The sequence below is a fragment of the Lissotriton vulgaris genome, chromosome 5 (assembly GCF_964263255.1).
Source record: "Lissotriton vulgaris chromosome 5, aLisVul1.2, whole genome shotgun sequence".
NCBI lineage: Eukaryota > Metazoa > Chordata > Amphibia > Caudata > Salamandridae > Lissotriton > Lissotriton vulgaris.
Window position 1 is genome coordinate 710,145,998 of NC_141693.1, and position 26,840 is coordinate 710,172,837.

Here is a 26,840-nt window from a genome sequence, read left to right on the forward strand (position 1 = left end):
TCAACTTCTGGCGGATTGCCACAGATGCTGCTTCTCCCTTTATGTTGGCTAATAATATAGCCGAGACCTGCTTAAAGTCTTTCAGTAATTTCATACCAAGAGTTAAAGCGGGACCTGGACCGTATTCATTTTGAATCTGTTTTAGCACTTCTGGTATTACCGCCATAGACGGAACACCATGTGTTTTTGTGTAAATGGAAGTAAAGACTGTACCCCAAGTGTCACAGTCCTCCACGTGTGGTGCGATTCCCATAGGAAGGCAGATGGTCAAGATTCTGTGTTTCTCAATCGGGGTAGTATCCGGGAATACTGCCTCTATTTGAGTGATTTTCTGTGCTAACCAGAAAGGAATTTGTTCCCGTTTTACAGGTGTTTTACCAAGACATGATTGTATGTTCTGTGGTGTGATTTTATTAGTGTTCCCCTGATGAGGGGTCAGCTGTGGTACATTAACAGCTGGTTGGACTGTTACAGTCCGCATTACATATTGGACTAATTGCCTATGTATTTTAATTAATGTTTTTAGCTGTACTAACAGCTCTTCCTTTGACATTTTTGCAATGTCCGGATGTGGTGTGTAGCTGGCTAGAACCGGCCACGTTGCTCCTGGTCTACCTAGTGGACCGAGCCTGGTAATATGATCATTATGTTTTAGGGCGCCATTAAACCAGAGCAGGTGCTCTTGGAATTTTAGTGGGATTTCAGTCTCCTCGAAAGGAGCGTACTCATCCGGTGGTTTCTCTATTTTGTAATAGTGAAACTCTTTTGTTCTAGCGTTTGCCGCTGGAAAGTTTATCCATGAATAGAATACCTCTGTCTGCGATATTTGTGTGCCTCTATCACGAAAATTACTGTACCACCTTGTGGTGTCAGTCCATTCTCTATAAGTTTTAACGTTATAGATTTTCTTAAATGTACCAGGATGATTATTGCATCCGGGTCTGTGTCGTCGGGACCCTGCTGAGTCGCATCTGCTGCGCCCCCAGTGGTTCCGTTTTCTCCTGGCATTGTATAAATGCAAGGTTTGCAGAGTAGGTCTCCAAGGAGACAAAGATTAGGTGCACAATATTTTGGAACACTGTATCCTTCAATGTTGAATAAACCAGAGCTTTACATAGGAATCTCTTCCTACTGAGTTCGGGCGGATTTTAACCTTTCACCCACTCCAGACGTCTATTGGAGTATTTACGGGAGAAAGGGGTCTGTGTGAAATATGCACGACTGAGTTACTCTAACGTCTTGCGTTAGTTTATCGCCTTACCAAACATTGGGCGCCATGTAGCGTAGTTCCTATTTTCCCAATAGGCCCTGCGCATTGGAGTAACATAAACAGTAGTATCGACGTAGAAGTGCGGATCTTCCAGGCCTCCACTGACTATGCTAAACTTAATTGGGTTTGTTACCAACTAGCTCAGAGGTCACTAGAAACTTTCTTGACTGAAATAGGAAGTGATCAGCTTCCCTGGCACAGACAAGAAGGGATTCAGTTTTCCAACAACCGTGCAACATGACAACTTTGCTCCTCAGATCAAGAGTCAATCTCTAGGGTCGTGTGAAACAATAGACAGTTATTTTACTCAGTCAGGTTGGTGCAGTTTACTTTCACAATATGTAGAGAATAGAGAGACGGGCGTTTGTCAATAAAAGGTTACATTTATTGAACAGTCTTTCTTCTCGTACAAGAGAAATGAATTGCCACAATTGCAAGACTTGTTATTATAAAAAGTACGTACAGTAAGATAAGTATTGCGAAATAATACTGTAAAAGCATTGATATGGTTTCTTAGCCATACAATGGTTTAAAAGGAATAAAACATATATACATTCATATATACATTAGGCTAAAATACTCAACTGGTGCTTCTAACTACGCCTACCCCAGTGTACCTGACCTAAGCCTAATACTTGGGAGGGGAGTAAGTAAGTAGCTTCAAGTTAAGTTGGTTTTGCCAAGGTTTGCTTCAAGAATTCTCTCTCAAGGGTTTAGTCAACACCATACCTCTGGAATAGAATGATGGAGGTCTGGTATCTCCCTCAGGGCTCGATATCCCAGTCACCCGCAAGTGTAGACCAGAAACGCCGGAGCTGGATTTCTCTGCAGGAGAAAGACAGCGTCTCTTCTTCAGCGCGTCGAGGAGGAGGAGGGGCAGCGTCCGCGGGCAGCTTGCATCTGCTGGGCTCTTGCAGGGGACGGCTGTTCAGCTCCTAGGTTCACCACACCATCGTTCGCTAGTTAGCAGCGATAGCAGTAGCGATAGCAGCTATGGTATCATCAGCATGACAGCTTCTTCAGCAGCAGCGAAGATAGCTGGCAGCATCAGCTTCACCAACAGCAACGAGACAGCAGCTAGCATCAGCGATGGCATTAGCGTAAACAACAGCGTTTGCTTAAGGCAACGTTGGTAATATTTATACCTGAAAGGTGCCTTGTTTGACGTACGTTTTTGGACATAAGACTTCAATAAAGATGTCACTAGGAAGTGATCGTCTATCAGTGCTCATTAGAGTTCTATTACTAATCAAAACACAGCAAGCAGGGATTTCCAGGTTTGCTGAGTTTTTATCTTGTTGAAGAACTCAGAGTGTTAATCTAGGAATCTCAGATAGTGACTTCTGCTCTGTCATTGCACTAATTGGTTGCAAAGGAAGTGGCAGAGAAAGCTATTCTGGAATGTGTCTCTGTTCGTGTGAGGCCAGAGATGAGTTTCTGAATATTGCACTTGAACGGTTATGCCAATATAAGGAATAAATGGATTTATAGCCGAATAGGGGCATAAGGTCACAGTATCGATCAGGATCCCAGATTAGAACGCCACAACGTGGCGAAGTCAGGGATACCGTGACTTCAAACGCCTGAGCTTTTCGTTGGATGTTGATGGACAGTGACATACCCGTGAAGCTCCAGGTCCTAGAACGGCCCTGTGAAGGGACCTCTGAATGAGAATAAGACCAAAGACTACGTAAAGTTTCTGACAGCAGAATTGCCAGGAGCTTCATATGGCGTTCCTTGAGCGCCTTCAGCTTCAGCTTCAGCTTTTGGCAGCAGATGCAATTTTCGGAGTTGTGGTGTTCTCCCAAACACCACATACAAACGGAATTCTGGTCTGTAGCTGACATCTGTTGTGTACAAGACCTACTAGGCTTACAGCCTGAAGACATGAGAAAAGCACACTGGTTCCAACCAACAAAAAACTGTTGAAGTAGGCCTGAAAACGGCCTTAGAAACTGCTTCTCCGGGTCCCCATTTAAGCACGGAAATCAAGAAAGTGACGTCCACGCCCTGGTGGGGACTTTTATGACTTCACTGATGTCACAACCGGAGTCAACGTCATTATGGAGTCATACAACGCCAACACCCGCCGGGCAGAGGTACTGCATACAAATTTCCGGATCCAGTCTGAGGCTTGGGAGGAATTCAAAAGTTCAGGAATCTAAGGCTAGATGTCTCTATCAGATAAAATGTGTTTCTTCATCATCACAACTACAGAGGAGAATGTTTAAGTATATACATCATGGGCAAGGTCCATGCTGGATTGGTGAAAAATGACATTGGTCCATAAACATAAAAATGCTCAAAATAGTCCATCTTATAAAAGTATGCTCTGGAAATGACATATTCTTACCTCCATTTAAACTTGCTTCAACAAAAACTCTTATTGTTTTCACACAAAGTTCAAAATTCTCCGGAGTCACATGAGCAGCATCACGTACAATGAAGGATAGTGACTCAATGCTCTTCATGAGAGATTTGGTATCATGAGTTCCCAAATCCACACCAATGGTTAGACTATATTGATTAACTTGTGCCAAAGCACCTGACCGGCTTTGCAGGTGGAAGCATTTTGAGATGTCTATATCTTCTTTCCTAACCTGTTTAGACAAAAGATTAGAAAGGACCATTACCCATGGCACAGATCACACTTAAAAAACAAAAATGCACATTTGAACAAGTTACTTATCTTTAGTAACATTTTCTGGGGATCCTCTTTCTTACCACATATTCTTCAATCATCTTAATTTCCCCCAAGAGACAGACTGGATCTGGAAAACTCAAAAGCTCAAAAGCTGTGATCCTATGCACTGTGAAGTGACACAGCAAAACTTTGCGTATTAACTTTTCTACTGGCAAACGGATTTGTATATAAGCGCCAGCCAACACATGCTAATGTTAGTTTGCTTCATGAACTTGTACACGCCCTCAAAAGCAGAGCCTATTAGAAGATTCAACACACCTCTGTGCACATTCCTAGATTGGGATCTTTTTAGATAAAAGAATCCATACCACAGAGTGGGGAGGTGGCAGGGTAGTGAGAAATCAGCAGTTGGATAAAGTATCCACAAGATAAAAGTGCTCCTGAATGTTGTAACCTATTTTTCTGATGGATACTTCTAACCAGAGATTCCTCATCTTGTGAATAAATACCACAGCAGTATCTCCCAAGGTGGTGCATGTATGAAAAGACCAATAAGTCCTGGAGGACCAAGTAGGCAAAATGCAGCGCTCAGTGTATGGGACTGTTGAGGCAGTAGTGCTTTGTGAACTTGTGCACTGATTTCCACTTAGCGGTCTGACAAAAATCCAGGACAGCCCCCCCCCACGTGTCAACTCAGTGGTAACAACTTTGACCCTGGTAGAGGAGAAGCCTGTAGGCCTTTACAGGCAGCTTTTTAGGCAATGCTTAGCAGATCTTGATGCACAGAACTATCCATCAAGAGATGGCTGGTTTCTACACCATCTTGCTTTCCTTTGTCCCAGAGAAACCACACAAAGAGCTGATAGTAAACCTAATGTTTTCTGGTGCAATCAATTCAAAACTAGGGTTGAAATGATTAAGACTCTCTTCCTCTTTAGAGAGATGAGATGGAGTAAAGAAGGTCAGAAATGTAATGGCTAGTCTGACATGAAAAAGCACTACCACATTTGCTCAGAATGAACAAGTGACCCCTTAGGCGAAGGGGGCTGAGATCCAGCCACTTCAGCAGGTGATCGCTTCCTCTCGCGCCCTCCACTAGAAGCAGTCTGACTTCTGGGACCAGAATCCCTCTTGCGCCGTTTTGGAGAGGCAGAACGACTCCTAGACGCCGACCTCTTTCTTCTCGACGCTGAGCGTCACTTTTCTGGCGTTGAACGTCGCCTCCGCGACTCCGGCGTCGAACGCCACCTCCGCGACGCCGACCTCCTCTTCCTCGACGTCGAACGCCGATCCCTCGACGTCGACCTCTTCCTCCGTGACGTCGTACGCCGCCTCCGCGACGTCGAACGTTCCGTCCTCGACGACGAGCGTCGATTCCTTCTTCTTCTCGATGCCCTCGACGTCGAGGAGCCCCTCGACGCCGACCGGTGCTTCGACGGGGATCGGCGGCGATGCCTCAACGGCGAGCGCCGATGCTTGCCACTTCGTCTCAGACGTCGATAGGAAGACTCCGACGTCGACGATGACGTCGACGGTGGCTTCGACGAAGACCTCTCCAGGCCCTTCGACGTCGAGCCGTCACGCCGTCTCGACCCGGAGCCCCGGGGAGAAGGGGAACACACCGCCGGCATCCCTCTCAACGTCGTCGTCGATGCAATCGACGTCGACGGAGACCGGGATCGCTTGCTGGACTTCCTGCCTCTGGGGAGCCCCCCAGAGGCCTCAGCAGAGGCAGAGGGAACCTTCCCAGCCTGCCCAGACCCACCTGCAGCCTGCAGACGTCTCTCCTCCAGGCCAGAAAGCCTAATCTTCATCCTGTCCCTCAGAGTCCGAGCAGTAAACTGCTGGCAGATGACACAGTCCTCAGGGACATGATCCTCAGGGAGACAGACGATGCAGACGTCGTGTGGATCACTCTTGGCCTTCTTCCTCCCACATGCTGGACACTTATCAAAAAGACCAGGCATTTTAGAGCCCTAAAACGCCTGAATCAACACACAAAAGAGAAGGAGAACACCAAGAAAGTAAACTGAAACACTTTTAAAACACAAAAGTGCCAAAATATCCAATAAACCCTTGAAACAAGGGAGAGCTCAATGCCAGGGTCCTGTTAGCAGGAGCCGGAAAAAAGAACTGAAAGTAGAGGGACCTGCTATGCATTCTGGGATACTGGGAGAAGTTCTGGAAAGTTCTCTTAAAGGCACAGTATCCTATTTAAGCCACATAATGGCAGCCTATGAGGCTTGTCTGTCCATGCCTTCCTCTCTATCATTCCAGTGTCTTTTACTGGGGGAGGCAAGTTTCTCTATGGTAGAAACTGGGCAGGCTGTATTATGTGTGGTGTTATTTGCTGGAATTTCTAGTTGAAGTACTGGACAGTGTAGCCTGTGAATATAGGCTGCATTATTTGTCTTTAAATTCTCTCTTAAGTGTCTTGCAGTTTTCTGCATGATTTGACAACTTAAGAGATTATTTTTGATTGCCGGGGTCCACGCACATGGGCGGGACTATTCACTAGATTATGAATATACACAGAGATCCCCTACTACAGAAGTTACTTACCTTCGGTAACGATATATCTGTAAGAAACAGTAGTTTGAATTACATTCCTTACCTTAGAATATCCCCTGGCGTCAGACTGGATCCGGAAATTTTTGCGTAGCAGTACCCTTGCGCGTCGGTAGGCGTCGTCTGCGGCTCCGTGTCCGTCGTCGGCGCCGTGATGACGTCGTCGGAGTACTTAGACACCACCTCCGCGCGCTGACGTCAGTTCTTAGACACAGCTTTTCCGCGCCAGAAACGCAGAGCCATGTTAAAAAACAACACTGGTGCCATTGAAATTAGGGCCCTGAAAGGGAATGACCTTAACCCTAGATATCGGTTCGCAGAACGGGGAGGATGGGTGAGGCGATAAGGAATCTAATACTAACTACTGTTTCTTACATATATATCGTTACCGAAGGTAAGTAACTTGTTCATCTGAAAGAAACAGGTTAGTATTAGATTCCTTACCTTAGAATAGATACCCCAGCAATACCAACCCCTGTGGTGGGTCTGCGAACCAATAATCACACCAGAAAGTCCTGGAGGACGGAACAGCCAAAGAAGCCATCCCTCCGGACTTGGCGCACAAGTTACTACTTGTGTAACGATATATCTGTAAGAGACATTAGTTAGTGATAGATTCCTTACCTTAGAATATCCCCAGGCGTCAGACTGGATCCGGAAAATTTTGCGTAGCAGTACCCTTGCGCGTCGGTAGGCGTCGTCTGCGGCTCCGCGTCCGTCGTCGGCGTCGTGGGCGCCGTGATGACGTCGTCGGAGTATATAGACGCCGCCTCCGCGTGCTGACGTCAGTTCTTAGCCACAGCTTTTCCGCGCCAGAAGCGCAGAGCCATGACAAAAACCGACACTGGTGCCAAGAAACTAGGGCCCTGAAAGGGGATGACCTTAACCCTAGATATCGGTTCGCAGAACGGGGAGGATGGGTGGGTCGGTAAGGAATCTATCACTAACTAATGTCTCTTACAGATATATCGTTACACAAGTAGTAACTTGTGCATCTGAAAGAGACACGTTAGTGATAGATTCCTTACCTTAGAATAGATACCCCAGCAATACCATCCCCGTGGTGGTGGGTCTGCGAACCAATATTCACACCAGAAAGTCCTGGAGAACGGAACGGCCGAAGTAGCCATCTCTCCGGACTTGACTGTCCAGGCAGTAGTGCCTCGCAAACGTGTGCAACGAAGCCCACGTAGCAGCCTGGCAAATGTCCTGCAGGGGCACACCTCGGCCCAAGGCAGTTGTAGTGGCCGTGGCTCGAGTGGAATGAGCCCGCAGCCCAACAGGTGGTTCCTTCTTTGCCAAGGAGTAACACGCCTGGATGCACATGATAATCCATCTAGAAATGGTCCTCTTGTGCACCGCTTTCCCTTTCTTAGCGCCCGCGTACCCAACAAAGAGTTGATCATCCACCCGGAACTGGCGTGTGCGATCCAGATAGAATGAGAGCGCACGTTTTGGGTCCAGACGGTGGAGCCTCTCCTCCTCTCTCGAGGGGTGCGGAGGCGGAAAGAAGGTGGGCAATGTGATGGACTGCCCCATGTGGAAGGCCGTGACCACCTTAGGCAAGAAGGAGGGCCTAGTCCTCAAAACAACCTTGTCCGGATGGACTGAAAGGAAAGGAGGCTTACAAGAGAGAGCCTGGAGCTCACTCACTCTCCTGGCAGAGGTGATGGCTACCAGGAAGGCAGTCTTTAAAGAAAGAAGGCGAAGTGGACAGTTGTGAAGTGGCTCAAAGGGAGCGCACATCAGAAATGTCAGAACCAGGTTCAAGTCCCACTGAGGCATCACGAAGGGAACAGGAGGAAAAGTATGAGTGATGCCCTTCAGGAATCGATTTACGATAGGGGACTTGAACAAAGAGGGTTGGTCAGGCAGCCTCAGAAAGGCCGAAAGAGCCGAAAGATAGCCCTTGACAGTGCCCAGAGCAGAGCCCTGCTGGGCGAGAGAAAGAAGGAAGAGAAGAATCTCAGAGAGAGGGGCATTGAGAGGATCCACAGCCTTTGCTGTGCACCATGCCACAAATCTGTTCCACCTGCAGGCGTATACCGTTTTTGTGGAGGGACGCCTGGCTGCCAGAATGATGTTGCAAACTTCAGGAGGCAAGTCAAATGGCCTCAACTGCCGCCGCTCAATCTCCATGCATGGAGGTGGAGACTGGACAGGTTCGGGTGGAGGACCGTCCCCTGCTGCTGCGACAGAAGGTCCTCCTGAAGAGGCAGACGAACCGGGGGATCGACTGACATACTGAGTAGCTCGGGATACCAGTACCTTCGTGCCCAGTCCGGAGCCACAAGGATGACTTGTGCCCGGTCGCGCTTGATCTTCTTCAGCACTCTGGGCAGAAGAGGTATAGGCGGAAAGGCGTACAACAGACCGCAGCTCCACTCGCGACGAAAAGCGTCTCCGAGCGAGTGCCGCCTTGGAAATTCCAACGCGCAGAACTGATGACATTGCGCGTTCTCTTCGGTGGCGAATAGATCTAACCAAGGCTCTCCCCAACGCAGAAAGAGGCCTTGCGCCACGTCCGAGTGCAGACGCCATTCGTGATCCATCGAGCACCGACGGCTGAGTTCGTCCGCCCTGGCGTTCAGAGAACCTGCCAGGTGTTGAACCACCAGAGTCACGCCCTGATGTTCCAGCCATTGCCAGAGGCGCAGAGCCTCCTGGCAGAGGGTCCACGACCCCACACCGCCCTGTTTGTTGCAGTACCACATGGCGGTGGTGTTGTCCGTGAACACCTGCACTGCACTCCCTCGGACAGACGGGAGGAATGCTTTCAGTGCCAGACGAATCGCCCGCAGCTCCAACAGATTGATATGGAGCCGGGACTCCGCCGGAGACCAGAGTCCTCTGATCTCCGCCTCTCCCAAGTGGCCACCCCAGCCCTGGAGGGACGCGTCCGTCACAACTACGTGCTCCGGTTGGGGAAGGGAGAGGGATCTGCCGTTGACCCAATCGCGGTCCGTGAGCCACCACTGCAGCTGTCTCGCAGTGCCCTCCGAGATCAGGACGTGGTCGGAAAGGTTGCCCCGGTGCTGGGCCCACTGAAACTTCAGGTCCCACTGCAGAGCCCGCATCCGCCACCGTGCGTGATGCACCAGAAGGATGCAGGAGGCCATCAGTCCCAGAAGCCTCAGCGTCAACCTGACCGAAACCCGGGACAACGGCCCGAAGACCGGGATCAGGGCCTGTATATCCCGGACTCGCTGTTCGGGCGGGTAAACCCGAAACTGCGCCGAGTCGAGAACCGCTCCGATGAAAAGGAGCTTCTGAGAGGGGCACAGGTGTGACTTCGGCACATTGATGGAAAATCCCAGCCTGTGCAGGAGATCCGCCGTAGTCTGGAGGTGGTGGACGACTGCCTGGGGCGAGCCCGCCTTCAACAACCAGTCGTCTAGGTAGGGGAAGACTGAAACCCCTAACCTGCGCAGGTGAGCTGCGACCACCGCCATCACCTTCGTGAACACCCGTGGGGCGCTGGTAAGGCCGAAGGGGAGCACGGTAAACTGAAAGTGCTCGAGGCCTACCGTGAACCGCAGGTAACGCCGGTGGGCCGGCAGGACGGGGATGTGGAAATACGCATCCTGCAAGTCCAACGCTACCATCCAGTCTCCTGGGTCTAGGGCAGCCAAGACCTGAGCCAGTGTCAGCATTTTGAACCGCTCCTTCCGGAGGAAGCCGTTGACGTTCCTCAGGTCCAAGATAGGGCGTAGGCCCCCTTTGCCCTTCTTGGGTACCAGAAAGTAGTGGGAGTAGCAACCACGTCCTACTTCTGGCCCAGGAACGCGCTCGATGGCCCCCTTGGCCAAGAGGGCCGAAACTTCCTCCCGCAGGAGCCGCAAGTGATCCCCCGACACGCGGTGGTGTTGCGGTGGCATGGCTGGAGGGGTCGACTCGAAGGGGAGGGAGTAGCCCCTTCGGACGATCTGCAGCACCCACCTGTCCGAAGTGACTGTGCGCCAGTGAGAGTGGTGATGGCGAACCCTGCCTCCCACTGGCGTCACCTGGGCCGGAAAGCACGGACTAGGAGGGTTTAGAGGCGGATGCTGCGGGGGCAGGTGTGGACTGGCTCCGCTTGCCTCCCCTACCGCCTCCACGGCGGTTTCCACGGCCGCCGCCGCGCTGGACGACAGTTTGCGGCGAGTGGCCGGCGGCACGTGTGGGGACGCCCCTTCCGTGGCCACGAAAGGAGCGAAAAGCAGCCACTTGCTGGCGCGGGGCCGAGAGGCCCAAGGACTTGGCCGTAGCCCTGGAGTCCTTAAAGCGCTCGAGCGCGTGGTCTGCCTTGTCGCCAAAGAGGCGACGGCCATCGAACGGCATGTCCATGAGAGTATTCTGGACATCAGCCGAGAAGTTGGCGGACCTAAGCCAGGCGTGGCGTCGAATCGCCACCGTCGTAGCCATCGCTCTGCCCAGCGAGTCAGTGGTGTCCAGTCCGCACCTAATCGAATACTTCGCTGCGTCCCGACCCTCCACAAGGGCTCGGCCGAGTTTGGCCCGTACCTCCAACGGGCACTCTGGCAGCACTTCCGCCACCGTGTCCCATATAGAATGGGTGTAACGGCCCAAGAGGCATGCGGTGTTGGAAGACCGCAGTCCACAACTAAGGGACGAGAAGACTTTTTTGCCAAAGGCCTCGTACCTCTTGGATTCCCGATCAGGGGGTGCTGACGGGAAGGCGGTCTGGGAGTTAGAGGCCTGGATGACCAGACTCTCGGGGGTGGGGTGGGTGGACAGGAAACATGGGTCGCCCGGAGCCGGGCGGTGGCGTCTGGCCACGTTCCTATCTACAGGCGAACCTGTAGCGGGCCTGGACCAAGTGCCCAACAGAACGTCCGACAAGGCCTCATTAAACGGCAGCATTGGCTCCATGGAGCTTGACTGCGGCTTAAGGACCTCAGTGAGGAGATTAGTCCTCACGGCCGCGACGGGGAGCTCGAGGTCCAAGGCCTGAGCAGCCCTCATCAACACCACACTATATGTAGCGCCCTCCTCCGAAGCCACGGAAGGAGGAGAGACGAATCCAGTGTCTGGAGAGGTGTCCAGGCCACTGGCCTCCCCAAGGTCTCCTGTCCAGTCCATGTTAGACTGACATTCCCTTGCCAGAGGGTCCTCAGACCCCTCCCAATCCTCCACTTCCCCCATCTCCTGAGACTCAGGGTCGTAAGTGAATGAGGATGGGTCACAGGGATGGAAATCCCCGACCGGCGTCGAGATCGGCGCCGACAGGCCCCGTCCCGACGCCGGAACCCATACAGAAGAGGAATTGGGGACGGCGTCGGCCGGGACCGACGCCGGCGGGGACACCACACGGACCGACCCCGGGGGGGTCGTAAGGTCCACCGGGGACGCTCCATCGCCCGACGAAGGCCGAACGGCGCCCTGCGGCGTCGGACCCGAAGGCACCGACGACGCCGGGACCGTCGAACCCTGCGGCGCCGAGCCCGAGGGCAGCGGCGGCGTCGGGATCGCAGAGCCCTGTGGCGCCGGCGTCGGAGACGTCGGCGGCGTCGAGGCCGAAGCACCCGACGGCGTCGGGGTTGAACCCGACCCACTAGGGCCCCCAGACGGGTTCACTGGGCCCGAAGGCGCCGTGGAACCCGTCGGGGAAGAAAGGGACCTCATGGCCATGAGGAAACGCTCTATCTCCCCCGGCGTCGCGTTCAGCCCAGGGACCGGGGGGTATGGAGCCGAACGCGGCGCCCGCGACTCCTGAGGAGCCGCGTGGGCGGTGTCACCCGAACCCCCGGCCGCATCGCGCGAGCGTCGGGGGGAGTCGGAAGAGCGATGACGTCTCTTCGACTTCTTATGCTTCTTACCTGACGACTTGGACCCGGAGGAGTGGCGCCGACTCCCGGAGCTGTGACGGCTCCGCCCCCGTGACCTGTCCCTCGACCTCCCGTGGGACCGGGACCGGGACCTCACTCGGCGCGGGGCCGACTGGCGGATCTCGAGTCGCCTGCGGGACCGCTCCCGCCTGGCCTTCCTCGAGAGGGCCCGACAGTCGGAGCAGGCCTCGTCGTCATGGTCGACGCCCAAACACGTCAGGCACAGTCGGTGCGGGTCCGTAACCGACATGAGTCGCTCGCAACCGCCGCAGTGCTTGAAGCCGGGCATCCCTAACGGCACCGTCGGAGTCGTGAAGACTTCGAAAGAGATCAAAAAGATCCAAAAAGTTAGTCAAAAAATGACCAGGGAACTGCTTTTTCCAGATCTGCGCTGGCTGGCGCGGAAAAAAGAAGAACTGACGTCAGCACGCGGAGGCGGCGTCTATATACTCCGACGACGTCATCACGGCGCCCACGACGCCGACGACGGACGCGGAGCCGCAGACGACGCCTACCGACGCGCAAGGGTACTGCTACGCAAAATTTTCCGGATCCAGTCTGACGCCTGGGGATATTCTAAGGTAAGGAATCTATCACTAACGTGTCTCTTTCAGATTGTCCAGGCATTAGTGTCTTGCAAACGTGTGCAGCGATGCCGACGTAGCTATCTGACAGATGTCCTGCAAGGGGACTACCAGGGCAGTGGTAGCCGCCGTGGCCAGAGTGGAATGGGCCTTCAGCCCAACAGGAGGCTCCTTCTTCGCCAAGGAGTAACAAGCCTTGATACACAAGACGACCCACAGAGAGATGGTCCGCTTGTGCACCGCCCGTTCCTTCTTAGCGCCCACGTAACCAACAAAGAGTTGGTCATCCACCCGGAACTGGAGAATGCGATCCAGATAAAACGAGAGCCCACGTTTTGGGTCCAGACGCTCTTCCTCCCTTGAGGGATGCGGAGGCGGGAAGAAGGTGGGCAAAGTGATAGACTGCCCGATGTGGAAGGCCGTGACAACCTTGGGCAGAAAAGAGGGTCTAGTCCGCAACACAACCTTGTACGGATGGACAGAAAGGAAAGGAGGTTTGGAGGAAAGAGCCTGGAGCTCACTCACTCTCCTGGCAGAGGTGATGGCAACCAGGAAAGCAGTCTTCAGAGTAAGAAGGCGGAGAGGACAGTTGTGAAGTGGCTAGGCACTTTTTGGCCTGTGACCTGGTCACAGCAAGGACATGTGATGAAATCCCTAACATCTCAGCATGAGTCCTGTACTCCACTTCTGACCATAGTGAGTGTGAGAAGTTGGCCCGATATGCAGCGTTCGCTATTCTAGCGACCACTATGTATCGTTCCAAACGACCCTTATGGCGATTGGTTGTAAGTCAACCTTAGACCAGCTATCCTAGTAGCGTGGATACGAGCAGTCTTCGGGCTAAACTCTAGAGGGCGTGTTAAGCCAGCTATAATACCATCACATACCCCTTGAACACCAAGTGAAAGGACACCACACAAGTGTTATGAAAATAAACAGTATATTTATTAGAATCACAACAGCCCTGTACTCTTTATGAGGACAGGGTACTAAGCACAGAACAAAAGCTCTTAGAAAATACTTCAAGTGCACAATTAAAACAAGTGCCCGAGGGCACGGAAAGTTTAGTGGTCTCGGGCGGACCCGATAAGGCAAGTCGGAAGCGAGGGACTCAGGACCCTAGAGTAAGGAGGCTATGCAGGCACCGAAATGCCGAAGTTACCTAGCCACGAGGGCTGCGGCTGCACAAGTCTTACAGGCGTCAGGGGTCTTCGCTGACGAGCCAGGAGCCGGAAGAAAAGGAGTTGCTGGCCGGCGACCAGTGATGAATAGTTCGTAGAGATCCAAGCCTGGATCAGTGATCGTTGATACCTGAAAGCAGAGGGGACCAAGTTCGTACTACTAGCCAGTAGTCAGAGGGTACCAGGAAGGCACCGGTTGGCCGTCACCTCGACTAGGTGAGTGGGCGACGCTAGGCTCTGCAGTCTCACGGACCCGGAGGCGTTGTCGGCGACCAGGATGGAGGTGCGAGCTGTAGGAAGGTGGATATCTGACTATGGTTACCCCCAAACTTTTTGCCTGGTGTTTAGCTGGTTTTTGACTTAGTTGGCCTGGGATCCTGCTATTCAGGGCCCAAGGCCGATTGCTCTCTCCTTAAAATGGACTCCATGTACCTTAGGTGCATAAAACAATTGGAATTGGTTCACCTTATAGGCCCCTGTAACAGTGTACCATAGGTACCCAGGGCATAGGTGTAGCCAAGGCCTACCAGGGGCTGCAGCATGTATTGTGCCACCCCTGGCCTGGCCTCCATATTTGACACAACTGGCTGATCACTCAGCTGGGGTAAGTTGGTGTAATCACCTCTTGCTTAGATATAGTATCCCTATATCTAACCCTAAACTGGACACATATGTTCCTATCAGCCACTCCTATGGAAGGCCTCATCAATCCTGGAGGCAGAGTGCTTGGAAATATGTGAGAGGGTGCTCTAGCGTGAGCTGAGCCTGTCTGCAGCTGTCGGGAACAACTCCCTAAGCTGTTCTGGGATATTGCCATACCATATACTCTTAAGTGCATTATAATCCTCGCGGTTATATGCTATCTTTGGTTTGGCTTTATCAAAACATGTCGAGTAAGGTGTCATTCGAATTGGAATACTATCCCCTCGACAGTTCTGTCGACGGGGATAGCATTCCACCCTTCTAGAGGGACACGACATGTGTGTAGCCTTAACCCCGGTTAAAGTTAACCAGAGCCTCAGCATCACAAAATGGATGCTGCCACCACAGACACATGTCTGACCTCCTGCTGCTGGGAGTCCTTCCAGCGAGGAGGGCCTGGACAAAGGGTTTCCTGCCTGGGGAGGTGCGAGCACCACCCCAGACAGGGTTTTGTGTATTGGGTAGGACAGGGCTGAATAGATTGAGACATGCCTGGGGCACACAAGGTGTCCCTGTGCATAAGCCAGCCCAAACCGGTTCTGGGGCTTTCCAGCCCCAGTCCTGGCGAGGAGCTGGACAAAGGAGAGGGGGTGTAACCACTCCCCTTCCTGGTTCCTCCCAGAGGAGGGATCTAGTAGGTGATCCACCCCTCCGATTGGGAATAAGAGTGGGAGCAGTGCCATTGCACAGCAGATCATCCTGAATCAACTTTACACAAAGAAGAAGACTGGACTTCGACATTCTGCTGCACAGAAGACTGAAGAGAATCTCCCTTGTGGCCTAGGAGTGGCCACCCTGTGAACACAGGTACCAACCAGCAACTCGACGTCTGCTTTGCCGCCGCCTCCCGCCGGAGCCCGAGCCCGACAAGAACCAGACTCCCAGACCTCTCAGAGCCCGATCCACAGTACCTGCAAAGAAGGGACCCGTGGAGGCACCGAGCGACGTGGGACCGGACCTCTTGGAAGACACTCGAAAAGCTGACTGCGCAGCTTCTGAGGCATCCTCGACGTTGTGCTTTGGGGGCTGAGAACCCTCACCACCGAGCAGCCCTTGCACCGAAGATCAGCCCTCCAGCATCTCCACGATCTGCGTGGGGCTCTTTTGCTTTGTGCCACTCGACTCGCCATCCCGGCCGCTTGTCACGTGGTCAGCGGCCATCTTGGCGACGAAACCTACGATTTACACTGTGGGTCTGGTTGCTCCAGACCTGCCCTCGCTCCTGTAGAAAGGAGTACCCGCTCTGACCTTGCTGGTCCGAGTAATAAGCCTTTTTCACTTTCCCCGTGGCTTGCATTAGCCAAGGCTTGTTTGCTTCAATCGAGTTGCCGACACCGCCATCAGCTAGAGCCTTCGAGGGACAGCTCGTGATCGACTCCTGGACGTCCTTGACCTCTTCGTGTCCACGTGGCTGCAGAGAGAAGCAACACCTCATCACCTGTTTGCACCCGACTTTGCCTGGTTCCAATCTGGTTCCACGGTGGTCACTGGTCAGTGACTTTGAACATTGTCCCCTCTGCTTTCAGGTCTTCACCACTTCAGATCCACCCTTGGATCCACCGGACACTTCTCCTTCACATCGCCTGCAGCATCTTCAGCTTCAAGCGCCAAGAACCTGCGTGTCAAAACCCGACGCCACTTCGACCCTGTGCACCCACTTCCTGTGGGTGAGGTAACATTGCAACGCCGGTGTCCCTACACTGGTACACACCTCTAGGGTCTGTGTCTTAAGTTTTGTTCCTCTAGGTTCAGCGGAAGTGCCTTTAAACTAACTTTGTGTAACTTTTACGCACCATAGACTTTACATTGGAAAGTGCGTGCACTTTGAAAACTGCACCCGAGTCCCGCGGGCCTTTCCCGACTTAATCATTGCTAGTCTCGAATAGCTCCAGCGATTCCCAAGGCCCTAGGCCTGTTCCCTTTCCATTTGGTATCTCTTATACCACTTTCTTAGTATATGGATTAGGTGGCCCCTAGGGCTCATCCATATTGTGCAACTTTTGTGTATTTTAAACTGTCTTGTGATTTAACGCTTGTGCTTCTGTGCTCATAAAGAGTCCAGGGGATTTTATAGTTAATAAATCAATATATATTTTCAATATATATCTGTGTGGTGTCCCTTTCATTTGGTATTCAAGGGGGTTGTGTATGGTATAACAGCTGGCTTCACATGCCTTTCAGAGTTTAGCCTAAGACTGCTTTGTCCACGTTACCACTAGGATAACTGGTCTACAAGGTTGAATTACAACCATCATCATAAGGGTTGCTTGGCATGGTACAAAGTGATCACTAAGAATTAGTGAGCATTATATACCAGGCCAACTTCTCACACGAGCTGTCCCACGAAGGTTGATGCTGTCGGCGTCACTGGGCCAAGGATTGGGGCAACAAGCCTTGGCAGATTTCAGGGCCACGTGGTGGGCCTAAAATGGCGTCTTGAGTGGACCAGGGGGGTCCGGGTGTTCCTCTCGAAAAAGGGAGCAAGGGCCGATCTGGAGCAACCAGACCAGCAGCGTTGGTTGTCGGATGTCGTCAAAGAAGGGCACAGGCCAGCGGCTAGTGACCAGACAACGTGCTGAGCAGCGAGCAGAAGGGCCCCACGCAGATCGTGGAGATGCTGGGAGACTGCACTTCGGTGCTGGAGCTACTCAGGGTAGGGGCTTCTCGGACCCCAGAGCACTCACCAGAGAATTGATTCGATGGTCGTGCTGATTAAGAAAGCGTGCAGGTTTTGATGATTGCCGGTCCCTCGAGGTCTCGTCGCACCCACAGATCTCAGCTGAGCTGACGACGTGGGTAGAGGTCAGAGGGGCCAGGGAAACCGGTTCTCGTCGAGCTGGGCCGTCGGATCCTTGAGGAAGGACTTGCAGCAAACCGCAGAGTTCTTAGATGGTGCCTGCGGGTGCAGGGTGACTACTCCTTAGCCACAAGGGAGAAATCTTGAGAAGAGTCTCGAAGTCCTTTCGTAGAAAGTATTCTTGATTCAAAGATGATCTAATTTGGAAGGGTCCCCGCTCCGGCCTTTATCCTAAAGAAAGGGGTGGGTACATGACTAGGTCCTGCCCCAAGGGTGGGACCAGGAAGGGGGGTAGTTACACCCCTCTCCCCCTGCTGGACTTTCCCCAGGTCAGGGGCTGCACGCCCCTGGAACTGGTTCTAGCCGGCAGATGCGTAGTGAGCACCGGGGTGCCACTCTGCAGTCACCTTCTTGCAAAGCCCTACCTACCCAGAATACACAAACCCTGTCTGGGACGGTGCGAACACCGCCCTTGACAGGAAACCCTTTGTCCAAGCTCTCCTCGCTGGAAGGACTCCCAGCAGCAGGAGGTCAGACTCGTGTCTGTCGTGGCAGCGTCCATTTTGTGGAGCTGAGGCTTCAGTTAACTTTAACCGGGGTTCACAGTTACGTACATGTCGTGTCCCTCTAGCAGGGCGGAATGCTAACCTCGTCGCCAGAATTGGTGAGGGGGCAGCAGCCCGATTCGTATGACACCTTACTCGACATGTCTTGATAACGCGATACCGAAGTTACCGATATGATACGCGTTATCATGGAACAGCTATTGGGTCTTGGTTCCGCAAGCTGCAACCGGGCTCGGCTCGTGCCAGAGCCCAATTCACACGGTTCCATGCACTCTGCCTTCAGGACTGTCAAGGCCTGCCATAGGAGTGACTGAGAGGAACTCGGTTGTCCACTTTAAGGTTAGGTATAGGGATACTACACCTACAGCAACGGGCGAGTACGCCACGTGGCCCCAGCTGTCGTGCAGCCAGTTGTGTCAGATTTAGGTGGCCATCCAGGGGTGGCATAATACATGCTTCAGCCCCTGGTAGGCCCTGGTTACACCTATGCCCTGAGTTACAGGGTCTGATAAGGTGGCCCATTTCCAATTGGGTAATGCACCTAAGGTACACATGTCAATTTAGTGAGAGAACAGCTAGGCTGTGGGTCTGATTGGCAGGCCCACAGCCAGAGAAAGTCGTAAACCAGTAAAACAAAAGCAAAAAATCTGGGTGATCATAGGATTGCAGACCCTACTCTCCTACAGCCCCTTTGAACGATTTGCAGCACCTACCTGTCCGAAGTGATGGTACACCAGTGGAGTAGGTGATGGCAAACCCTGCCTCCTACTGGCAACGAATTGACCTGAAAGCTCGACCTATGAGGCTTTGAGGCAGATACTGCGGGAGTGGATGTGGACTTACCTGGCCGTTGTCCCCCTGCACCGCCACGGTGGTTACCATGTCCGCGTTGACGTTGGTTTTGCGGTCTGTGGCTAAACGAACGTGTGGGGGCGCCCCTTCCTTGGCCACGAAAGGGACGAAAAGCAGAAGTCTGCTGGCGTTGGACCGACAGGCCCTAGGATTTGGCCTTAGCCCTGGAGTCCTTGAAATGCTCAAACACACTGTCTGCTTTGTCGCCAAACAGGCGACTGCCATCAAAGGGCATGTCCATGAGCGTGTTCTCCACATCCCCTGAAAAATTGGCGGACCTCAGCAAGGCGTGGCGACGGATATCCACCATCGTGGAAATCACCGTGCCTAGCAAGTCTGTGGTATCAAGTCCACATCTGATGGAATAACATGCAGCATCCAGCCTGTGAGAAGTTGGCCTGATATGTAATGTTCACTATTCTAGTGAGCACTTTGTATCAGTCCAAACAACCCTTATTGATGATTGGTTGTAAGTCAACCGATAGACCAGCTATCCTAGTAGCGTGGACAAGAGCAGTCTTTAGGCTAGACTCTAGAGGGCGTGTTAAGCCAGCTGTTATACCATCACATATACCCCTTGAACACCAAGTGAAAGGACACCACACAAGTGTTATGAAAATAAACAGTGTATTTATTTAGATCACAACAGCCCTGTACTCTTTATGAGGACAGGGTACTAAGCACACAACAAAAAACTCTTACGAAAATACTTTAAGTTGCACAATTTACACAAATGCCCGAGGGGCACGGGAAACTATATACTACAAAAGTGGAATGCGAAATTACTAGCAGGTAAGTACTGGACTAATAGGCTTTGGAATCGCTAGGACTACGTTACTGAACCTTCAGATTACTAGTAGGAGGCCTAGGGGACTCGGGTGCAGAGTGTGCACTCTCACGCGGGATGCGGGACAAAGTCTATGGAGGCTAGTAAAAGCAAAGTTAAGGATATCGGACGAATCCGACTAGTTAGGCTGAAAACGAAAAAGGATCTGGACCCTTGGATAGTGAGGCTATGCTGGGGCACCGAAATGACGGCTGCATAGGTCTGAAAAGACGTCGGGAATCCTCGTTGCAGTCTATGGAGCCTGAAAGAAGAAGTTGTTGCTGGCAGGCGACCAGTGAAGAATGTTCGGTGGATCCAAGCCTGGATCGAAGATGGAAGACACCTGTAAGCAGGAGGGACCAAGTTCTGAATCACAAGCCAGTGATTAGATGGGCACCAGGATGGCACCGGATGGAGTCACCTCGACTAGGTGAGTGGGCGACGCTGGGCTCTGCAGTCTCACGGACCAGGAGGCGTTGTCGGCGACCAGGATGGAGGTGCGAGCTGTCCCACGATGGTTGCTGCTGTCGACGTCGCTGGTCCCAGGATTGGGGCAACAAGTCTTGGCAAATTCAAGCCCACGCGGTGGACCTAAAATGGCGTCTGGAGTGGACCAGGAGGGTCCGGGGTGCTCCTCTTTTGGAAGGGAGCAAGGGCCAGCCTGGAGCAACCAGACCAGCAGTGGTGATGTCGTCGGTCGTCGTCGGGAAGGCCACAAGCCAGCGGGCTAGTAGCCTGACAACGCGGTGAGCAGCAAAAAGCAGAAGGGCCCCACGCAGATCTGGTGGATGCTGGAGGGCTGAACTTCGGTGCTGGAGCTGCTCAGGGTTGGGGCTTCTCGGACCCCAAAGCACCCACTCGAGGATCCCTCGGCGGTCGGGCTAAGCAAGCATCGTGCAGTCCTGAAGATGGCCGGTCCCTCGAGGTCTCATCGCACCCACGGGTCTCAGCTGAGCTGACGATGTGGGTAGAGGTCAGAGGTGCCAGGGAAGCCGGTTCTCGTCGAGCTGGGCAGTCTTGATCCGGAGGAGAGACTTACAGCAGACCGTGATGCTTGGATGGTGCCTGCGGATGCAGGGTGACTACTCCTTAGCCACAAGGGAGAAATCTTGAGAAGAAGTCGAGAGTTCCTTTCGTAGAAAGTAGTTTCTTGATTCAAAGATGATCTAATTTGGAAGGGTCCCCGCTCCTGCCTTTATCCTAAAGAAAGGGGTGGGTACGCGACTAGGTCATGCCCTAGGGGTGGGACCAGGAAGGGGGGTGGTTACACCCCTCTCCAATGCCGGACTTTCCCCAGCTCAGGGGCTGGTGTGTCCCTGGAACTGGTTCTAGCCGACAGATGCGTAGTGAGCACCGGGGTGCCACTTGCAGTCACCTTCCTGTAAAGCCCTGCCTACCCAGGATACACAAAACCCTGTCTGGGATGGTGCTAGCACCGCCCCTGACAGGAAACCCTTTGTCCAAGCTCCCCTCACTGGAAGGACTCCCAGCAGCAGGAGGTCAGACTTGTGTCTGTGGTGGCAGCATCCATTTTGTGATGCTGAGGCTCGAGTTAACTTTAACCGGGGTTCACAGTTACACACATGTCGTATCCCTCTAGAAGGGTGGAATGCTAACCCCGTCGCCAGAATTGGCGAGGGGTTAGTATTCCAATTCGTATGACACCTTACTCGACATGTTTTGATAAAGCGATACCAGAGTTAGCATTTAACCGCGAGGATTATAATGCACTTAAGAGTATATGGTATGCGTAGAGTATATGGTATGCGTTATCATGGAACAGCTATTAGGACTTGGTTCCGCAAGCTGCAAACGGGCTCAGCTCATGCCAGAGCACCATCTCACACGATTCCAAGCACTCTGCCTTCAGGATTGTCAAGGCCTGCCATAGGAGTGACTGATAGGAATCTGTGTGTCCATTTTAGGGTTATATATAGATATACTATATCTAAAGTAAAGGGTGTTTACACCACCTTGCCCCAGCTGTCGTGCAGCCAGTTGTGTCAGATTTAGATGGCCAGCCAGGGGTGGCATAATACATGCTGCAGCCCCTGGTAGGCTCTGGGTACACCTATGCCCTGAGTTACAGGGTCTGATAAGGTGGCCCAGTACCAATTGGATATGTACCTAAGGTACATGGAATCCATTTTACAGAGAGAGCAGTAGGCCTGGGGTCCTGATTGGCAGGGTCCCAGGCCAACTAAGTCAGAAAACCAGCAAAACACCAGGCAAAAAGTTGGGGCGGCAACCATAGTCAGGTATCCACCTTCCTACACAGCTCCTCAGCAAGAGCCTGGCCGAGCCGTGCCTGGGCCTCCTCCGGACACTGGGGTAGCACTTCCGCCACCAAATCCTACAAAGAGTGGGTGTAACGGCCCAAAAGGCACGCGGTGTTGATGGACCGCAACCCCAGATCAACTGAGGAGAACAGTTTCTTTCCAAACTGATCAAGCCTTTTGGATTCCCAATCCGGGGGAGCGGTCGGGAATGCGGTCTGGGGCGTGGAGGCCTGAATCACCAGACTTACAGGGTGGGGTGTACGGACAGAAAGCAGGGGTCGCCCGGAGCTGTGCGGTGGCGTCGGGCCACGTTCCAATCCACTGGGGACACTGTGGAGGGCTTGAACCAAGTGCCCAACAGAGCTTTCGTGAGGGCCTCATTAAACAGCAGCAGAGGCTCTGAAGAGCTTACTGGTGGCTGAAGCACCTCAGTGAGGAGATTAGTCCTCACGGCCGCAACAGGGAGCTCAAGAGCCAAGGCCTTGGCTACCCTGCGCCACACCACACCATACTTAGCACCATCCACCGTAGCTACGGAGGGAGTAGAGATGAAACCAGAAACTAGTGTCAGGCGATATATCAAGACCATTGGCATCCCCCAGCTCATCTGCCCAGTCCAGGCTTAACTGGCACTGCTGTGCCAGAGGGTCCTCAGACTCCTTCCAGTCCCCCCCTTCATCCGTGTCCTAATAAACAGGCATAAAGGACGGAGTCGGGTCGTAGGTGAAGGGCTCACCCATCGACGCCGGGGACAGCGCCGCTCCGACATCAGACACGGCCCGGGGCTCGCGTCATCCAAGGATGGCGCTGGGGCGGCACCGAGGGGGTGGGCGCCAGCGGTGGAGTCGTGAGGTCAACTGGTGTCGAGCAGGATCCAGGCCTTGATCCCACGGGGATTGCGGCGTCAGGACCGAAGTCGACGATGGCGCCGGCAGGCTCCAACGGCGGAAAATGAGCCCTCATAGCCACAAGGAAATAACGAATCTAGCAGAAAGTCCAGGGACACGAGGGTATGGGACCACCTGCGGCTCCAGCGGATCCGCGCGGGTGGTGCGAGTCGAACCCTCGGCCGAGTCACACGACCGGCGAGGTGAGTCAGAAGAGCAGTGTTGCTTCTTCGACTTCTTCTTCTTAGAGTGCCTCGACTTACCCGAGTCCGAGGACTTTGATCCCGACGAGCGGTGATGGCTGCGGCTCTGCGACTGATCCCTCGACTTCCTCCTCGACCGGGACCTCGAGCGGCGTGGAGCCAACTATCGGATCTCGAGGAGCTTGCGGGACCGCTCCCGCCTAGCCTTCGAAGGTCAAGGCCCGACAGTCAGGGCACGACTTGTCGTCGTGGTCTGCGCCTAGACAGTAGACACCGGTGGCGGGGGTCGGTAACCGACATCAGTCGTGTCAGGCGTCACACAGCATCCCTACTGGCACCAGGAGTCGAAGCCGACTCAAAAAGAAATAGTCAATAAGACCAACAAGTTAGTAAAAAAGTGACTAGGGTACTAGCTCTTTCTGGATCTGCGCTTGCTGGCGCGGAAAAAAGAAGAACTGATGTCAGCGCGCGAGGGCGGCGTCTAAGTACTCCAGCGACATCATCCCGGCGATCAGGACGCCGACGACAGACGCGGAGCCACAGACGACGCCTACCGATTCGCAGGGGTACTGCTGACGAAAACTTTCCGGATCCAGTCTGACACCTGGGGGTAATTCTAAGGTAAGGAATCTAACACTAACATGTTTCTTTCAGATTTGTTCTGCAGCTGTGCAAACTCTAAAAGCCTCGGAGTGGAAAAGCCACTCCCCTGCATCCTGTAGGCACCAACTATGACGTCTGGTTCCAATAGGCTGCTGACTACCAAAGCAGTAGCCGCCCAGGACGAGGTCAGAAAACTCAGAGGTCAAATCATCTTCTTGCCAAGTTTGGAGATCGCAGGATCCCTATGAGCCTCCCTGAACCATTACCAGGTGTACTAACCCCCTTGCCAGGACCAACGCTTGTTAAGAGTCCAATCGACAATCCAATAATCCAAAGATTGACCGGCCAACAAGGGACGTCCACTCCGCAAATGTCATCACTGAGAGTGGCTCAGGTGTCCTGATGTGTCCCTCTTTGCAGGTCCAGACCTAGAACTGTGAGCGCCCACAACGCACAAGGGTCAGCTGACCACAACCCTCTGCACCCGAGCTTCTGGCCCGGGTCCACAAACCTCAACTGTTCCCTCTTGCTTCCTGGTCAGTCACAAACTAAGCACCCTGTTGGGAGCTCCTGAATTTGTCCCCTGTTACAGAATTTTCCAGGTGAACCCCCTCTCTGCCAACAATGCAGCGCACACGGCTACCAACCCATTGCACACCTCTGCAACCGGACACACCAGGGCAGGTGTGAGAAGTTGGCCTGATATATGATGCTCACTAGTTCTAGTGATCACCTTGTATCAGTCCAAACAACCCTTATGGTGATTGGTTGTAAAGTCAACCTTATAGACCAGCTACCCGAATGGTAGCATGGACGAAGCAGTCTTAGGCTAAACTCTTTTGGCATGTGAAGCCAGCTGTTTTACCACATATAACCCCTTGAATGCCAAATGAAAGGACACCACACAGGTAGTTATGAAAATAAACAAGATATTTATTAACTAACAAACACCTCTGAACTCTTTATGAGGTCAGAGGGCTAAGCACATGACAAGACACGGTATAAGGAAGTCGATTAAAGGAATGGAGCTGTCCAGAGGCTGTAGGATCGCTGGGACTACACTATCCTAACTTTAGGTAAGTAATTGGAGGCCCACGGAACGCGTGTGCAGAGTGTGAACTCACACGCGAGATGCGTAACACTGTCTATGGACAATACAGTTCAAGAAAAAGGTGAGTACAGACAATCCTGACTAGTTAGGACTAAAACGACTGTGGAACTGGACACTAGGTGAGTCAATCTACCCTTGAGCACCGAAATACTCTTGTTACCTCACCTACGGGCTGCGGGTGAATAGGTGCGAAGTTGTGTCGGGTTTCTGCGTTGAAGTCTATGGAGCCTGAAAGAAAAGATGCTGCAGGCGACCAGGAGGAAGATGTCCGGTGTGATCCAAGGGTGGATCAGAGATGCTGAAGACTTGAAAGCAGAGGGGACAATGTTCAAAGTCACTAGCCAGTGACTGGAGTGGAACCAGGAGTGGAACCAGAGGCTGTCGTCGCGAACAGGTGAGAGTGGACGCTTGACTCTGCAGCCACGTGGACCAGGTGGTGTCTTCGGCGACCATGATGGAGGCACGAGCTGTCCCATGTAGGCTCTCGTTTTCGGCGGTGTCGGATCCGGATTTGGAGTCAACAGGCCTTGGCAAAGGCAACCCACGCGGTGAGTGGAAAAGACGTCTGGTGCAGACCAGGAGGGTCCGGGGTGCCTCTCTTTTGGAAGGAAGCAAGGGCCAGTCTGGAGCAACCAGACCAGCGGTGTTGATGTCGTGGACCGTCGTCTAGGAGGCCACTAGCCAGCCGGCAAGTGACCAGACAACGCGTTGAGCAGCAAACAGGCAGAAGGGCACCACACAGATCTCGTGGATGCTGGAGGGCTGGTCTTCGGTCCAGGAGCTGCTCGGGGCTGGGGCTTCTCAGTCCCCAGAGCACTTGGTAGAGGATACTGTAGGAAGGTAGATCCTGACTATGGTTGCCCCCAACTTTTTGCCCTGTGTTTTAGCTGGTTTTTGACATAGTTGGCCTGGGACCCTGCCAATCAGGACCCCAGGCCTACTGCTCTCTCTGTAAAATGGATTCCATGTACCTTAAGTACATATCCAATAGGTACTGGGCCACCTTATCAGACCCTGTAACTCAGGGCTTAGGTGTACCCAGGGCCTACCAGGGGCTGCAGCATGTATTATGCCACCCCTGGCTGGCCATCTAAATCTGACACAACTGGCTGCACGACAGCTGGGGCAAGGTGGTGTAATCACCCCTTGCTTTAGATATAGTATACCTATATCTAACCCTAAAATGGACACAGATTCCTATCAGTCACTCCTATGGCAGGCCTTAACAATCCTGAAGGCAGAGTGCTTGGAATCATGTGAGATGGTGCTCTGGCATGAGCTGAGCCCGTCTGCAGCTTGCGGAACCAAGTCCTAATAGCTGTTCTATGATAACGCGTACCATATACTCTTAAGTGCCTTATAATCCTCGCGGTTATATGCCAACTCTGGTATCGCTTTATCAAAACATGTCGAGAAAGGTGTCATATGAATTGGAATACTAACCCCTCGCCAATTCTGGCGATGGGGTTAGCATTCCACCCTTCTAGAGGGACACGACATGTATGTAACTGTGAACCCCGGTTAAAGTTAACTCGAGCCTCAGCATCACAAAATGGATGCTGCCACCACAGACACAAGTCTGACCTCCTGCTGCTGGGAGTCCTTCCAGCGAGGAGAGCTTGGACAAAAGGGTTCCTGTCAGGGGCGGTGCTAGCACCGACCCAGACAGGGTTTTGTGTATCCTAGGTAGGCAGGGCTGAATAGGAAGGTGACTGCAAGTGGCACCCCGGTGCTCACTATGCATCTGCCAGTCTAAACCGGTTCCAGGGGCACACCAGCCCCTGAGCTGGGGAAAGTCCGGCATGGGAGAGGGGTGTAACCACCCCCCTTCCTGGTCCCACCCATGGGCAGGACCTAGTCCCGTACCAGCCCCTTTCTTTAGTATAAAGGTGGGAGCGGGGACCCCTTCCAGATTAGATAATTCCGAATCTTGATGACT

At 52.9% G+C, this 26,840-nt stretch overlaps 1 protein-coding gene across 6 annotated transcripts in view; it reads right to left on the bottom strand.

Annotated features, from left to right (window-relative positions):
- Positions 1–26,840, bottom strand: part of GBF1 (golgi brefeldin A resistant guanine nucleotide exchange factor 1) — a 2,509,897-nt gene that overhangs the window by 525,193 nt on the left and 1,957,864 nt on the right. For all 6 annotated transcript variants that reach the window (XM_086922141.1, XM_086922138.1, XM_086922142.1 and 3 more), the window contains exon 32: positions 3,624–3,870. In XM_086922141.1, coding sequence (XP_086778267.1) covers positions 3,624–3,870 — 247 coding nt within the window. The remainder of the gene's footprint in view (positions 1–3,623; positions 3,871–26,840) is intronic.